Here is a 17,411-nt window from a genome sequence, read left to right as displayed (position 1 = left end):
TTTTACCCAAAGCAACATCTGTTTACGCTGTCCTATAAACAGCTCTGCCCACTCCTGGTAGAAAGTCATGAGAAAACTATGAGAGAGAAAATTTCCACTTGGACCTCCCTATATGAGTCATTATCACACTGCTCAGAGACATCTCTGCCAGACATCGCACTTTTTCCTTTTTCACTAACAGCCAAGGAAAATGTTATGTATTTCACAAAACCTACAGATAATATTCCATCTACAATACGACTTGTTTGTGTATTGTTATATGAGCACATCCACTAATTATTAGTGTGTAGTATTGTTTTTTTGTGTTCAGCTGTCCAGTTACTTTTGTATGCATGATCTAAAAGAAAGAAAGGAAGAGTCAAAAATGTATTGTCAATAGCAATCATTGTTGTGTCTGTTGTCTGATAGATAAATACACCATTATCACGTATTTGATTACTTGATTACTTGTAGTGCAGTAGCATATGTTTCAGACTATGGTATTTCTACTTTTACTTAAGTAAATGATCTGAGTACTTTAAGGTAGAATGCTGCACGGGCGCCCCACAGGGCTACGTGCTTAGCCCACTGCTGTTCACACTGCTCACCCGCTCCTGTTTGCTGATGACCCAATGGCGGTGGGCCTCATCAGCAATAATGATGAAACACCATGCAGGGAGGAAGAGGAGCAACTGGTGAGTTGGTGCACCCACCACTACCTTTCTCTTAACGTAGAAAAGAACAAAAGAGATGGTTGTTGATTTCAGAAGGACGTCAGCTGACCACCAAGTGTCTTGGTGTGAACATCTTCAATGACCTCACCTGGTCTCTCAACACAAATTCAAGAAGGTGAAACAACACCTCCTCCACTTCCTGCGGAGACTGAAGAGAGCCACCGCCGCCCGTCCGTACCACCTTCTACAGAGGCGCTGTAAGTGTCCTGACCGGCTGAATCACTGTGTGGTGTGGAAACAGCAAAGATTTAGCACCAACTCTGCAAGGTTCTGCAACAGCTTTCCCCCAAAAGCTGTTAGACATCTAAACACTCTGCAGGACACCTATAAAGCACCTCACCCCCGCCCCTTCTTCAAACAATGGCCCCTCCCCTCTCCACATTTTATGCTCTGGAAATGACAAACAGCCGTGAACCACTGTGCAAAGCATAATATGGTGCAAACATTCTAGTTACTCTCAAAGCAAATACGTTTGTTTACCATTTTAACATAATCCAATGTTATTATCTATGATATTTAAAAAAAGAGGGCTATTCCATGTTCCTATATTGTTGATCTTGTTGTAAGAACGAAGCACAATGTGAACCGGTAGACTCTGCTGCTTAGTCTTTCTTGTCACGTTAAATATTATTTCATCTTGCAGTCTGTTTTTAAAACTTAGCCCCGGAAAATAGGAACGTCTGGTCACCCTAAGCTAGCTTTCTGTAGAAACTGACCCCACAGAGGAACTAAAATGGTATAAATGGTAAGCGGTTTTAACATTTCATTGACTCACACTCCTATGTGTAACTACATAGTGCCATTTCTCATAGTCCTAATTGAATTCTTACTGTCAGAATGATAATTCTAGATATCCACAATTGTATAGTCGGTTCGACTCTGCCCCCTCTCCCCCTCTCTCTCTCACCCCATTTCCTGTCTGTCCTGTATAATAAAAGGCTTGAAAACTGCAAAAAAAAAATCATCTTTAAAATAAATAAATAATTACATTATGGATATCTGGAATTGTTATGTTAATGAATATTAGGACTAGTAGCCTTTGCATTGCAGATATCTTCAATAGGAGTTTTTCAAGAATGGATAGGAATAACTGAATGCAACACAAATTAAATGGTAAAACCGCTTTCCGTAGCTATGAGGGGTACGGAGGGGAACTATCTTGTGGTTGTTTTCATCTTCGCGGCCGCCTCTCCAGTCCGGTCACGTCCTGTCTTCTTTGTTTAAGAGTCGAGGAAATGTGCGACCGGCCGAGCAGGAAGTCAGATAGCTCAAGTGTACGAGACCTTTGGACTTTTACTGATAATTGTCTCGCCAAGTTACTGAGCCCCAGTCTTGTGTTCGTCCTCTCGACCAATCCGCTGGTACCACGCTGCGACGTCACAGTGCACGGCTCCGTACGCACGGGAGTGTCCGAGGCTGAGCGCGCTGATAACAGCCCTGCCCGTCCGACACCCTTATATCACAAAACAACAGCATGCTGGACGTTTTCTCTGTTTGTGTGACACCACAACACACGCGCTGTTCATAACTGTGGAGGAGCTGACCACTGAGGAGAGGTGAGTCACGTGTTTAACGCTTATAACTTACGTGGTGACAGTGAAATCATCACATTATTCACTCAACTTTGACCACGCGGAAGCGTTTCCTGTGCCTCCTACAGTCACTGCGTGTCTTTCCATAGCAAACGAAGAAAAGACAGATGAGCAGGATTAGTTAGCGTCAACAGTGGAGCTCTGTTTTGCCAAACAAGTTCAACCATAGTCAAGATGCACACGGAGGTCTTCAACAGGGGGTGCGGGACCCCCTGGGGGTCCTCCGAGTTACTGCAAGGGTCCACCAAATTGTTAGATAATCTTTCCAAGGTCGTTTAATTTCTTTAAAAAAAATACATTAACATGAATGCAAGCTATTATTAGCAAAGATACATTTGTGAAAAAACTAAATGAATTGATAGATTCACAGAACTTTAATAGACTTATATGAACAAGGTAGCCACTAAGGTATCCATGCACAGATACAATTGAGCTGAAGGATTCAATATGTATGTTTTACATTAATATATGATGTATAAATGTAAAAACATGTTAATTGTAATATCTCAGTATTGTATGGACCATAAAAAGCTGTTAGGCCCAGTTTAATATGCAACTCAATTTAATACATTATTTGTAGTAGAGGGTCCCTGCTTCGTCTCTCTTTCAGCTAAGGCGTCCTTGGCCTAAAAGTCGCTGAAGACCCCTGGTCTAAAGCTTAAAAACTGGGTTTAAGAGGGTATATACATCAGCCATATTTGGTCTTTATTCATTTTCAGACAGAATAAGAATAACATCCAAGAAACTTCAAACTTGCTTGAGTTTGGTTAAAGTCATGTGCAAACAAACTATATTACATTTCAGTGTTAACTCTTCAAGTCAGTCTGCACATTCAGTTGAACGGCCGTGTTTTCATAACTGACAAAAACTGACCCTAAAGGGATATTTCACCCTCAAAATGAACATTTGTATTTCAATAACGCACCCCATGATACCTTAGATTCTTGAAGAAAATTGTGTTTTTCTTGCATGCCTCCACTGCCAATGAAGAATCTAAAAACTGAGAAAATACTTCGTCAAGTGAGTTATTGATATACAGATGTCCATTTAGAGGTTGAAGTTATTTCTTTAGCTATCATAAAAAACCCTCCTTTAGTACACAAAACGTGTGAATAAATGGATCACTGCATCTGAATGCCTGGAAAGCATTGAATATTTGTGAACTTTTGGCCCAGAACACGTCCTGAACAAGTTCACACGTTTGCCCCTCAGTGGCATTTTAAATAATATTGGGTTTGTTTAAAAAGCTACTACAATAGGTTCTGTAAGGTATTTGTTGAATAGTAAGCTGTTTTGTTGACTTGCCTCTCTGGTAAGCAGTGGTCTTTAGGGCTTTTATTGTGAAAGGTAAAATAGTTTGCCATCTTTGTTCAGAGTACGAAGGTTGCTTGTTATAATTTTATTACCTTCATAAAAATAGGCATAACTCAAGCGCTTTCCTCTTTATTTTTGTTGCAAAGTAAAGTAGTTTTGTCGTACCCACTAGCAGACAGAACTGTACTGTGAAATCGAGGCTTACAGGGAACCAATCCACACACCAGTGGTGTCACTGTGTTATCTGCTGTCATTTTAAGAACTGACCCGTCATCCAGAGCCATTTTAATCATTGCCCAAAAGAAAGGTATTGATATGGGGTTTGATGCCCAGCCGTAGCAGAGGTTAAATGTCTATCACGTGTCCTTCTCTCATCACAGAACATGTGGCTGCCCATGCTTGGGATGACTGCCCTGCCGCACCTGGGAGGGCTCTACGGCGGTTACGTCACACGCAAAGAGGTGAAGACCTGGTACCCGACCCTGAAGAAACCATCATGGCGCCCACCAAATGCTGCATTCCCTGTAGTGTGGACCTGTCTGTATACAGGCATGGGGTAAGCACCGTCATGATGCATTCCTACAGTTGTTTATTCTCAGGGATGCAACCTCCTTATCTAAATGATCGGTTTTAAAAATGTTGTTATGCAGGTATGGCTCCTACCTGGTGTGGAAGGAGCTGGGAGGTTTCACTGATAAGGCACTAGTTCCACTAGGACTTTATGGGCTGCAGCTGGCTCTGAACTGGACCTGGACTCCTATCTTCTTTGGTGCACACAAGCTGAAATTGGTAAGTTTCACACAGATGGGAAGATTATGCGGGATGACACTTACAACACTCCATTTAACACCCTTTCTCTGTCCAATTTAGGCACTCATGGAGATTGTGCTCCTCACTGGGGTCGTCGGAGCCACCATGGTGTCTTGGTATCCCATCAGCCGCACCGCCTCACTGCTGATGGCGCCTTACCTGTCCTGGCTGTGCCTCGCCACCTCTCTCAACTACTGCATTTGGAGAGACAACAGTGAGGAGAAGGAGGAGTAGGAGACAGTGTGATTGTTTGATTAAAAAAAAAAAATCTTCTGTTCGTTGAAATTGCAGCACAGTTTTACCGCTTAGCTTTCGGTTTAGGACATTTACAATATCGGTTTGTCAAAAGCCAATCAGTATCTGCATATACGTTGGCTAGTGTGCAAAAATGAGGTGATTGTGAGATAGTGTTATAGTTTGTCTGACAGACTTGTTTGTTTGCAGCATATTTCTCTCTTTCATTGTTTTTTTATCCAAATCAAAAAGGTCCCTGCTTATAAATAAAAAGTTCTTTCATTCAAAACTCCTGAAAAATTGCCATAATATCATCAGAGTCCAGTATCCATATTGAGCAAATGCAATATTGATTAGTTGAAAATAATTGATTTAGTTAAAATTGTGAATGAGAATCACCTTGTGTTTGATTTTTTAAATAATGTCTCGTTTTCGATGTATTCATTATTGTAATTACTGCTTTAACTAAATTAAAATAAACATTTCTATCCACTTTATCAATACAAATTAAATAACCTGAGTCACGTTATTGGAAGAAAGAAAGTTGGAACCGTGCAGTCATGTTTTCTGAGCAAAAATATTTGTCTTGTTGAAATGAAAGATTTTGCATGCAATCACGTTTGAGCACATCTGTAATGTAATGTTGCTGTTGAGTGTATTAGGTGCAGTATATTGTGGCACCAGTAGGTAAAGAAATCCGCAGTAGTTTAACCGGAAACACTCGGCAGCTCAGACCACAGCTGCACAATCCACTGATCAACTGTTTTATGTTTGTCTGATTATGAATAGGATGAGTCAGTTTTTCCCTTTAAGTAAATTTGCAGAGAATTTAACATAATATAATATATTAGGACATGATCATAAGATAATAGGACACTATGTTTGAAGTCATTCAAAAAGTAAAAACACTTAGTCCTTTACCCACAGCTTAAGTTTCCACAAGATGTCATTAAAGACACGATCTTCATATGATCTTACTGACAAACAATAAATAAACACACAAACAATCTTCTTGGTGGAGGTAGATATCACCTTGGAATTAAAATCTGTCTCAAGTATTTACGTCTTCCTTTCCGATCACCCTTGTTTATAACTTGTGTTTTGATAATTTAAAAGCTTTAGGTGAATAAAACCCAATAAAATAGATTAAAAAAATAACACAACAGTCCATAAAGATAACAATGAGCTTTATTTATTTACATGCAAATGAGAAATGAAAAGAAAGAAAAAAGTGACAGAGAGTAAAGTTATTTTTCAGGAGCTTTCTCCGAAACTTCTTCAGGGGATTTGGAGAATCTCTCCATTAACGTCTTCCACAAACCCTTTTTTTCCTCGTCCATCTGCTGCACATTCCCTGCACAATAAAAAAAATATAGATACTGTAATGAAAGTGTGTGTTTTATGAAAAACTATAAACGTAGATGTGATATTGCGGGTCCATACCTGACAAAAGCAATTTACACTCTTCCACCGTGACTCCAGTAAAGCTTGTGTCTTTAACGCGGGGAAACTGAGAGCAGATACAAAATCATGTTTGCATTAAAGACATTTAATACAATTTACTCAGCTATTTTATGATTATTTACTAATGCTGAGTATCAACTGAGTGTCTACATTTGTGTTTGTGATGCAAATAATCTTTCTGATGGTAAACTGTAAAGTGTGCTTTTTTTTCAGCCTGACACAAATGAGACTTTTGTACCGACTATAAAATATTTTTATTATCCTCATCATCAGAAAACGAACGTCAACAAGGTTTTCTTAACAGTCTCGGAGAAATGATTCCTGTTGACACACTTCATGCAGAGGAACTTATTGTGTACAGAAGCATTTCTCTTTGATCTCTTGGTAGACCAAATGTCCAACATTATTTTTTTAGGCAGGGAAATGATTAATCAAAATTGCCTTTCATGCATATAGTGGCAGACGTACCGAAGCACGTGAGATGTGTGAACACTGTTTATGTACTGTACGTACTCGTTGTCTGTAGAAGTTGCCGTTGATGCGGGCCAAACTTTCATACATGTGGTCGCACTTCTCTGGATCTGAGATCTGGTGGGAAACATGTATTTAGTGAACAAATGTTAGGAACCATGCAAACGTTAGCACCAACAGATTCCATGACATTATACAATTTCAGATTTTTAGTGACATTTTATACGAGCATAAAACTGTAAAGTGCAAACATACCTTTTATTTTTGTACAATGTGTGTTACACTTTGTTAAGCGTATTGAAAATAATCACTTTCTATAGACTAATAAACTGAAAATACAAGACAGTTCGATCTATGAAAAGTCAGAAGTGAAGGTGATGTTGCTCAAGTAAATGTGATTTCATCAAACATCTGTTCTGTTTTGTAGATTAATTTATATTCATACTAATAGATGTGGTCATGCTACTTAGCACAGGCTCTCAAAACCAGCGCTGTTAAGTATTTAGACTTAAAAGCTAATGTATAGTATAACTGCAAAGTATCTAACTCATCCTCTGCAAGTATCATCAGAAGTAGAGATATTTAATGCAGATTGTGTAGTTCAGCTTCTTGCTGTTGAATTTTTTTTTTATTAGATTATGAACACTAAAATAAATGTGTAAGCAGCATTTTCATGTAGCGACTGGACAAAAAGGATCTACTTTTAAATATCTGAAATCATACTTTAAAAATGTTTTAGATTTAAAAAAAAAAAAGATTAAATAAGCAACAAAAACTGTTGCAATACAATACCGTACTGTATTTTTAGTACTTGTGTTGTTTCTGTGGTTGTTGTGTTTAAGATAAAAGAAGAACTTTTTTTCTCAGGATTAACTAAAAGAATAAATCATCAGATATCATCTGTATTATAATAACTACTTAATCAGGTTAATTGCCACGTATGTTTCACCACAAACATATGGTTTTAACATACAAGGATCTGCCTTTGTGTAAGGGAAAATAAAAAGCAAGTAATGCAGATCAAGAATTATAAATATATATAAAATACAATAAAAGACATGAAAGAGAAAATACAGTGAAAATGTACAATATATCTGTCTTTAGAGATGTATAGTTTTGTTTATGAATGTTGTTTACATTGTGTTATGTAAATATGTTTGTGTGGTGTGTATATATAAATAAGTAGCAAATTGTGTTAAGGTGTTAAAGAAATATGAAGCCATTCATTTTGATTAATATACAGTCGTGGAAAAGGAGTAGGATTAAATAAGCTCTTGCTTCTTCCTTTTCCTCTTCGGACATGTTTAGTTAATATTGTGTTTTTGTTCCTTTAGCTTTTATTTCATTCTAGTATTAATGATCGAAATTAAGCGTTCATTCATTATTAGCATATTTTAGTGGTCTAAAAACAACAGTTAACATGTTCATGTTAAGGTACATCGAAACTGTACTTGTACACTCTATGAAACACCGTTTACATGACGACAGCTGGTTCATTAAAGCTGTGTAATAATAATAATAATAATAATAATAACACACAGTGAGGGGGATATTAGCACTCTAACGCTGATTAAATAATGTTGATCATACTAATGTTGTTTTTAATAAAGAGGCTCAATCGCAGACCAGCCAAGGTCGAAGGCGGTCAGCGGCGCTCTTATCCCGGTTAGTGTCGTTAGCTTGGCTCGGTGCGTTGTGTCAGTTAAACCAACGGTAACCGTTAGATAAGTACCTGTGTGTTTTCTCCCTCACGGAAGGCTGAAGCCACTCTCTGCCGCAGAAACGTCCCCAAATCCCGTGACTTCTTGGCCTCGTCCCGGGGCCATTCCTCACACAGCTTTAGGAACCGACGGTACCTGGTGGCAGACATCTTTGTTACGTGTACCGGGGAAATCGAGTGTGTTTAAAGGACGCGTGAAGTTTGAGCTTTATCGGACTCCGTACTGTGTTACATCTAAACTCCTCCTCCGCGTGTCCTGCTCTCGGCTTCTTCTCCTCGTTGTTAACGTTAGCAAGATGAGTGGAGCAAACGGTAAAAAGGGTCCTTCCTCCGGTGTGATTGAGTGGATCGGCTCAGCCTGCCGGTTTGCAACAGACAGAAACGACTTCAGACGGTGAGTGTGTCGTTAATGTGGATGAAATGATGTGTAATGTGCTTGGTCGTTAGCCGTGTAGCTAACGTTAGCACACAGGGAGATTTGTCCTTGCCTCGTTCAGTCTCGCTCCAGGACCAGTCAAACCACTTTGACTCATCGAGGCTTAATTAATACTATTAATAACAATACTAACAACAACAACAACAATAATAACTTTATTTATATAGCTGTTTTAAAAACAATGTAATTGTATTTGCCAATTCATAACAAAAGTAATCTTAGGACTTTTCAAATAGGTAAACCACACTCTATGACTTATTTATGATTTACAGAGACCCAACAATTCCCCTTTGACTTCACAGTGGCAACAAAAACCTTCCCTATAACAGGCAGGAACGTCGGACAGACAGAGAGAAAGAGAGAGACAGACATACAGAGAGATAGTCCCAGAGATGCAAGCAACCACAGTAGCAGTAACTGTAATAATATCTATAGTAATAAGAAAACAAGTCATGTTATGGCGGTTAATATTGCAGAAAAGTAGAAACAAGCACAACTCAGGTGATAGAATATGAAAATTATAATAATTATGGTGGTAAATATGATCAATGATGAGTAGTGATAGGATGAGATATACTACTAATGATGTTTTATGTCTACAAATTTTATAATTTATAAACTAGTGATAGTATATATGAGTAACAGTTATAATTGCAGCAGGAAGTGTCATGCAGGACCACGGCAGCAGGCACCACCATGATCAGCAGAAGCCTGAGAGATGACAAAGCACAAACAACTCCGGGGAAGATGTTGAATTAGTAACATGCATTGATGGGACATGAATGATACAGACAGAGAGGAGAGAAGCTCAGAGTATCAGGAAAAGTATTATCCCCTGGCAGACTAGGCCTATAGCAGCGAAATTAAGCAGAACAAAATCAGCTTTGTTTACAAAGTGGTGTCACAACAAGAGCAAATGCAAAAGCACATATACATCAACAAGGTGAGATAAACACTTTTAATGAACTGTAAAAACAAGAAATAATTGATAAAAATGCAATTGACTGATAAGGTAAATAAATAGATAAATTAATTAAAATTAACTGTGCCAGAAAAAAATATCTCCATGCCTACTTTGGACTCTCATGACCTTGTGTGGGTCTAGCTTTATCATCTAGAAGAGGGCCCTGTGTCAAAATCGAGTGACGTTTCTGTCACATTAAAAAAAGATGTGACTGCAACATCCATGTTTTTTACACATTATAGACACAAATATACAAAACCTCTATACTACATGAATCATGAGAAGTCAGGGTGGATGGACAGGTCGGGGGCATCTCTCCTTCCAGGCACTAGGAAGTGTCCTCGGCTTTATCAGTAACAGTAAGAATATTACTAATAAGAGCCAGCAGTGGGTCCCAAGTTTTGTGGAAAGCTGTCTAACCGTAAACATTGTAAAATTTCACGTATCTAACTGTTGAGTCAGTTTAAGGAGAATGTTCATCTGGCGAGCAGGGTGGTAAAGGCCACAGCACGTTGTGTAGTAATGGGAGGGCAGTTCTGTTGTGTCGTTAGTTTAAAGCTTTAATTTTGTAAGAATCAACAATCGTTTGTGACATACTGCATGTCTTATCATATTAATTTTTCAGGAATCTTCTGGTCAACCTGGGCTTGTTTGCAGCTGGTGTTTGGGTTGCAAGAAATCTCTCAGATTTTGACCTGATGTCTCCTCAGCCTGTGGCATAACCTGGTCAAAATAAATCTTCGCCAAAACCAGGATGACGGTGAGATCATCCTCTATTAAGAGCCGGTTGGCGATTCGGTTTAGATTATTATTGGCCAATTGAATGTGTGTTAGCAAGTTTATTTTTTTAACTGATTTGATTGGTCACTGTGACCTCACAAACTGCATTTCCGGGCATAACTTTAGAATTTCTACATAAATTATGTCAACATTTCACACAAAAGTATAACAGGATAAAATGAAAGGATGACATTTTATATTATTATTCTGTAAAAAAGCTTTCCTGTCCATTATTCAACACCTTAACTTGGGAATAGAAAAAAAGACATTTGTTTAGATAATGAATTGGTGACACTTGGTGGTGTGATGGTGTAGATCTTCTGTGCTGCCGGGGTGAAGATGTGTGTGAAGCATTCAAGTATTGGCTAAAAATTCACTTAATATCAATGAAAGTAATAAATTCCTTAAAAATTTGAATGTAAACTGCAGCACGTCTGGCTGGTAAAGGCATACAACCCCAAGGCAGCAATTCTACTTTTTCTATAAGTCAAAGCTGAATTTCCGCTCATATGCAGTTTGATTACATATGGCATACGGTCAAAAAGGATTTGCTTAAAGATGTCTGTGTTTGTAATATACTTTTTCTTTTGTTCCTTTAGGTGTCTTGGACCAACAAAGAAGAAACATGAATAAATTAGTTTTGTATGAGCAGGTTTATGTTAAAAACAAATCTTGCTGACCCAACTCGGCTTCTCTTTTTAGTGTTTTATTTTTTTCTGTAGGCAAAATAAGAGAAAAAAGTACATTGAGTTAGTGTCCCTGTTCTTGTTTTCGTCCCACAGATTTTGAAATAGGTTTAATTTAATTTTCAATACTGCGTGGTATGATATGCGCAGCCATGTCCACTGAGGAGCTCTTTGTTGCTGCAGCTCGTAAAAATTTGTCTTCTGGTAGAAAATCTCTTTCCGTCTCTCAGAGTCTTGATCTGGCTGCCCAGGTTTCAGCCGTTGATTTGGGATTGAAACCAGCTTTATTGTACGATACCAACGGTGCCAGTGCAGATCAGGTGAAGCAGTATTTAAGCTCTTTGCAGTCTTCCCAGCTTGTGTCCAAAACACTTGTCACACTGGATTTAAATGGTAACGCTTTCATCCTTAATCCATTTGTAGTCATATCAAATATAGAACGGCTGTTTCACGATAACAACGTGGCTGTTATTGATGTGTGCCACTCACTGAAGAAGCCGGCCATCGCTGACCCACTCAGAGTAGAGCTGAAGAGCATGATGCATGATTTACTGCATCTCCTCAGAGGGTGTGAACAACTGAAGGAGGCTGAGAAACCTCATTACGTTGGAAAGAAGACAGAGGAGTGGAACCTGTGCTCAGCGTTTGGTCTTTTATTGGGTTTCCCCGTCACTTACTGGTTTGATCAGACCAAGAGCTTTGAAAACTGTCTGTCAACAACTCCCCTAATGGTGACTACAGCGTCAGTGACATGGCAGGCAGGCACTGCAACTCACAGATGTTGCCTGTACTCCTTCAGTGTCCCGGCTGTTCTGCTTGAAGCGGTGAAGTCGAACCTTGAAAACTGGAGGCTTTGTTTACAAGAAAGATTCCAGCAGCAAAATGTCCTGAAGGATCTCACAGTCTGTCAATCAACAGTCACTCTGTCCTCAGTCTGTTTGTGATGTTAGCATGACGCCTGTCTTTAAAACAAACTGTTATATCTGACTTTTACTTTAATGCTCTATTAAAATGTGACAAAACAAAACGAATGTTTTATTTCTTAACGTGCAGTGGTATTCAAACCCTGGGCTCACCACCACCACCGATTGAGACAGTGTGCAACACACGTTATGACGGACAGAACTGATTAAAGTGACAAACTACATTTCATTAAATAAAGTGCTGTAATGCCATGTAAAGTTTATTTAAATGAAGTAAAACAGAAAATTGCACATTTGCCATGACACTAGAAATATGAATATCTGCATTAGTTTCAGGTAAAACATGAGCGACTACTTGACAGATTACTGGAGAAAGTAATTGCATTAGCCTCATTTGTATATTTTTGTTTAAAACACAGAAAGGGTCAATTTCATCGACTTAGCATTTAAAATGTAAAAATCTTAGTAATTTAATCGACTAAACGGTTGTTTTGGTCTAAGACAACTATGATTTCTTAAGTCAGTTATTTTGTTATGCTTTTTTCATGCTGAATTATTCATTTCAAAGACTCTTGAGCACATACACCAGGAAACAGATAAAGTATTACCCTGCATGATTATTTGTGGGGAAACTCAGTTTTACAGATCTGTCAGTTCAATCAAGTAGTCGGAAGAAATTGTGAGTACTCGTCAACCTAGAATTGATTTAATTGAGGTCAGCACCAATATGTAAGGCCATGAGACCAAATCCTTCCAGGATGGCACAAGTCATCCTTTAAAAGCAGCTGATTGCAGTATATATTGTATAATCTGTTGAATAAGTTTCAAAAACATCAGATCACCTCTGGTTTAACTTTTGTGCAATTATCAACTTCCACAACCATCTTGAAGTTTAGTTCCATAACCAGAAGACAGCGTAACCCCCCCGCCCCTCCTCCACATTACTGTTTTTTAGCTCATTTAAATAAAATAAGCTTCAGTACACAACAGTGAGACAAACCATGTGGCTCCGTCCTTAAGTTGTCATTTCACAGAGTTCAACTCTGTGCCTTCAGGACCACACACAATGTATCATCTAATGCACAGATTATAAAACCCTGATGTTGGTTTTGCTAAATACTGTTCAGCCTGAGTGTTTCTGTTTCTCCTGGCACAGTAGACCTGTTTCAGTTTGTTGTGCAGAGAAGTTGAATTTCCGAGACAGGCACACATGTTTTTTTTCACCCGTTCTGCATAAACTATCAGAGTAGATGTATCCGTTTTTGTTCTACTTTGATAATGGTGCTCAATTCTTCCTGGCAGAGCAGCGTAGATGCTCCTGGCTCCTTTCACAGCTGAGGCAGTCATCCTGAAGTTGATTATGTTGTTAACCTGTTTGAATCTGAGGTAGTTTTGACCGTCTTAATGTAGAATATCCAAATTGCAAGTCCATGACAAGTCAGAGAGGTTGAATGACTGACAGCACTTCACCACAGCGACCGCTCACTTTCAACTCAGCCAAGTGGTCTGCCCTCGTGGGTCCAATGTTCAGGATGGCAACTGACATTTTCTTATCACTCGCTGCCAGTAAAAATCTGTATCCTGAATATACCTTATGAATAACAGAGAGGAACACATTAAATACAAAAGGTCAGAAGAATTGTGTTGTAAATTAGTGTTACTTTGTTCAAAGTGTTTCATACATCTTCTAAAAACCTACCTGTAATGATGATCCCACGACTAGCAATGCGTCCGACTCCGCCAGTCTGTCGTGCACAAACTGTACCGTCGCTTTGTTCACAGTGTCTCCAAAAAACGTGACCTCGGGCTTCAGTATTCCTCCACAGCCTTCACAGGAGGGGACTCTGAAATGTAGCACCTGCTCGTCCTCTATGAAGACATCACCATCCGGAGCCACAGCGCCCGCCTGCGCTCTCCAGTCTGGGTTTAGGTCTATGAATCGCATCTGGAGTTCTTCCCTTGCTGAGATGGCACCACAGCCAAGACACATCACCCTGAGGACACATAAATTAACACTAATAATTCACCTTTAAACACCCAAATGTCAGATATCTGTCTACAATACAGTGAAGGTGAATGGGATTTCATTTGTGATGTCTACAGCCTTAAAGCAACATATTTCACTGCAACATCATAGAAATAGGACTGCACAATTAATCTTTCTTTTTGTTTATCATCATCACAATATCACATACTGGCGTGCTGTCCATGGTGTACCCGCCTCACGCCCAATGTCAGCTGGGATTGTCTCCAGCCCCCCGCGACCCCGTTAGATAAGATAAGATAGTTCCCACAAAAGGGGGAATTCTATTTTTACAGCAGCAAAGTGGAAAGCAAACACAGAAGGGTCAATAAGTATTTAAAAAAAGTCAAACAAGCAATATATGTATAAAAATATGAAAAATGGCACAGAGGAAATAGAAAATGTATTGCACATTGACTGAGATAGATAGAAAATAGTGCAGTTATTGTCCGTTTTGGGGTGTGTGTGTGTGTGTGTGTGTGTGTGTGTGTGTGTGTGTGTGTGTGTGTGTGTGTGTGTGTGTGTGTGTGTGTGTGTGTGTGTGTGTGTGTGTGTGTGTGTGTTAGGGACAAGCGGTTGAAGATGATGGAGGGATGGACAATATCACATCAGACTGCTTGGTATGGCTGAAATGAACAACACATGTCTGATGGTTTAATTAAAGGCAGAATTTCTTATTGTGTTATAAAAATAAACCCCAAAAACAAAAGTCCAAATACCAAAATTAAAAACCAAACACCTTCCCAACAAACAAATATCCGAATGGTCGAATATTTAGGACCAGCCCTGATATAAAGAGACAGGCGCTAAAACACAGGGTTTCACACAGAGGGTGAATACAGGTATATCCAGAGAGAAAGCATGAAAGATAAAATCATGTGTATTTTGAACATCAAAAGCACTTAAATGTGTTTTAGTTATTAGAAACCCAAAATACAAGTATGAACATGAAAATCAGTATAATATGGGACCTTTAAACCAAATCTGTCGATTTATCATGTAGCATTATGAAACACTTTTCCTTTCCCATGAGTCCTGGACAAAACAATCAAAAGACCACAATCTTGACAACTACTAGAGCAGGTTCATGGTTAATGTGTCGGGTGTTTTCTCACCTGTGGCTGCAGCCATGGAGCTCGGTCAGTCTTTTCTGTCCTGCCTTTGAATGAAGAGCATCCACATTCTGCGTCACCAGCCAGTGCAGCTTGCCTCTCTCCTCCCACTGCTGCAGGACCTTGTGGGCAGAGTTCGGCTGATGAGTGGAGAACTGCGGCCACCCCATAAAGTTTCTGGCCCAGTAGCGCTGACGGGACTTTGCACTGCGGACAAACTCTGCATGCTGCATGGGCCGTCTGTCAGTGCGAGCATACAGCCCGACACCCTCTGAGCGGTAATCGGGGATGCCTGACTCCGTGGAGAGTCCTGCTCCACTGATAACAAACAGGCGCCCTGCTCGGGAAACAAAGTCCTGCAGAAGCTCCAGGGAGTGGGCATCAGCGGTGCTGCAGGCGGGGACAAAGCTCACCATACCTGCAGGGACTGAGGACGCCGCCCTTGCAGGTGCTGTGCATAGTGTGAGGACCCGCCGTGGCAATCTCATCTACAACAAAGCAAACGGATGATTATAAATTAAAACCACACACCCAGGGGCGCAAGGCGGGCGACTGCTTAGGGCCCCAGGCCAGTAGGGGAGGGCTGACAAACTTTAAACTACAGCAGTGTAACCTGACTCCGACAGATGTATTGATTCGCAAAATTTGCATTTGCTCTGCATATCCATCTGGAAACTCTCGATTGGAGATCTTTTGGGAAGAAACAGAAGTACTGGTTGCTGATTGGATAAATCGTTCGTCAAACACCACCTATGTTGGTGAAAGACAGATCAACCAATCAGATCAACGTATGACGTACTAGCAGTGCGTCGAGGCAAAGTAAATGACATGTCGGTGAAGGATATTTGACATTTGTGTAACGTGAATTTACAGATAAGAGGCACAATTTCAGGTGCCTGGTCCGCATTCCAACAGAAGGAACCAAGAGAAAAAAGCGTTGGTGAGCGGCTTGCTTGATAGCTGCGCTCATCTCATCCGCGGATGCCACTGTTGTTTACACTGAACAGTCGTTTCTTGTTGCATCACAATACCAACACCGATTGTTTCGGTCGCTTGGGATAACTTCTCCAAAATGTATCTGCCGCAACTTACCAGACTGATCTGCGAGTAAAACAAAATGGAGATCACGGGACCATCCTGATCTCGCGAGGCTAGTGACAATGTGCAGAGTTTGTGATGACAGAACGAGACCTCACCAGAGTTTTTCTTACACCTTTTTTAATGTTTATATTCATATTTTTCTTAAATAAATAACTAAAATGTGCACTTTTGAAATTAGATAATGTTTTTAAATTTTTTTATGTTGATGAACGTTGGTTCCAGGGGTGCCCGGTGAGTTTTTGCCCAGGGCCCCAACAGACTCTGGAGTCGCCTCTGCACGGACCGCCTGCCCCACGTCACTGTAACTGTTACACCTGATGCTAAATATAGCTAACACGACACAGCTAACACAAACTTTAATTACACGATTATGTTTTTGAGAAGGTTAATGCCAACACAGCTTGACTATGTGAAGGGTGCATCTTTTAATACAGCAAGAAACATTTGAAACAGTCACATTTCACCCGGTAACTGACTAACGTCTGGCTAACGTCGCGTTTATCACACAATATCTAACTTTGACGAGCTACATCAGAGAGTTACTGACCTTTCCTGTGAGTTGGTGGCTTCAGTGCAGCTTTACTGTACGAACCGCCTCAACAAAGCGCCACCAGCTACAAAGTGTTAAATAACGTGAAAAACTACAACAGGCTGAAGGGACATAAGATGGGGTGGGAACCTTCGTCAATGACAGACGCAAACAGGAAATACCAGAGTTCACGTAACACCAAACACAGCCTGGGAATTGTAGTCAATGATTTTAAGATCACCTTCGAATAAAACTTTTTATTACTTGTTTTTTTTAATCAGTGGTGTAAAGTAACGAAGTTCAGGTGAAACCTTGAGTTTTATATTTATTTCGCCTTTTATTTAACTACATTTCAAAAATACATACTTTTTAAAAACTTAATGAAAATGTACAAAAATACATATGGTAATAGTTATACTATACTTTGCATAAATGGTACAAAGCATTTGCCAAATGGCACAACAGCATTGTAATCGACGATAAACATTCTGTAATACAGGATTGAGGATGGATTAGAAAGGAAGTGCTTTTATTTTAAA

At 39.7% G+C, this 17,411-nt stretch overlaps 5 protein-coding genes across 5 annotated transcripts; 3 read left to right on the top strand and 2 right to left on the bottom strand.

Annotated features, from left to right (window-relative positions):
* The first annotated feature begins 2,035 nt into the window (after positions 1-2,035).
* tspo (translocator protein) lies at positions 2,036-5,530 on the top strand. Its single transcript, XM_083938574.1, has 4 exons — positions 2,036-2,269; positions 4,000-4,175; positions 4,270-4,408; positions 4,490-5,530. Exons 2-4 carry the CDS (start codon positions 4,003-4,005, stop codon positions 4,661-4,663), a joined length of 486 nt encoding a protein of 161 aa, XP_083794700.1. The 5' UTR covers positions 2,036-2,269; positions 4,000-4,002; the 3' UTR covers positions 4,664-5,530.
* A 303-nt stretch (positions 5,531-5,833) lies between these two features.
* On the bottom strand, positions 5,834-8,474 carry uqcc2 (ubiquinol-cytochrome c reductase complex assembly factor 2). The gene is made up of 4 exons (XM_083938577.1): positions 8,331-8,474; positions 6,641-6,715; positions 6,107-6,173; positions 5,834-6,017 (listed from the first exon to the last, which is right to left on the bottom strand). The coding sequence occupies exons 1-4, from the start codon at positions 8,466-8,468 to the stop codon at positions 5,911-5,913; spliced, it is 387 nt and encodes a 128-aa protein (XP_083794703.1). The 5' UTR covers positions 8,469-8,474; the 3' UTR covers positions 5,834-5,910.
* Positions 8,475-8,575: 101 nt separating this feature from the next.
* On the top strand, positions 8,576-11,238 carry tomm6 (translocase of outer mitochondrial membrane 6 homolog (yeast)). Its single transcript, XM_083938578.1, has 3 exons — positions 8,576-8,712; positions 10,344-10,478; positions 11,098-11,238. The coding sequence occupies exons 1-2, from the start codon at positions 8,615-8,617 to the stop codon at positions 10,438-10,440; spliced, it is 195 nt and encodes a 64-aa protein (XP_083794704.1). The 5' UTR covers positions 8,576-8,614; the 3' UTR covers positions 10,441-10,478; positions 11,098-11,238.
* An 83-nt stretch (positions 11,239-11,321) lies between these two features.
* cUnh1orf74 (chromosome Un C1orf74 homolog) lies at positions 11,322-12,201 on the top strand (the record flags this gene model as incomplete). The annotated part of the gene is made up of 1 exon (XM_083938572.1): positions 11,322-12,201. The coding sequence occupies one exon, from the start codon at positions 11,322-11,324 to the stop codon at positions 12,126-12,128; it is 807 nt and encodes a 268-aa protein (XP_083794698.1). The 3' UTR covers positions 12,129-12,201.
* A 901-nt stretch (positions 12,202-13,102) lies between these two features.
* Positions 13,103-17,025, bottom strand: sirt4 (sirtuin 4). The gene is made up of 4 exons (XM_083938570.1): positions 16,891-17,025; positions 15,246-15,730; positions 13,807-14,101; positions 13,103-13,698 (listed from the first exon to the last, which is right to left on the bottom strand). The coding sequence occupies exons 2-4, from the start codon at positions 15,728-15,730 to the stop codon at positions 13,546-13,548; spliced, it is 933 nt and encodes a 310-aa protein (XP_083794696.1). The 5' UTR covers positions 16,891-17,025; the 3' UTR covers positions 13,103-13,545.
* Between the last annotated feature and the right edge of the window lie 386 nt (positions 17,026-17,411).

Source organism: Echiichthys vipera (genome assembly GCF_963691815.1).
Source record: "Echiichthys vipera genome assembly, chromosome: X".
NCBI lineage: Eukaryota > Metazoa > Chordata > Actinopteri > Perciformes > Trachinidae > Echiichthys > Echiichthys vipera.
The sequence above is the reverse complement of the archived record's forward strand: the minus strand, read 5'-3'. Positions and strand labels throughout refer to the sequence as shown.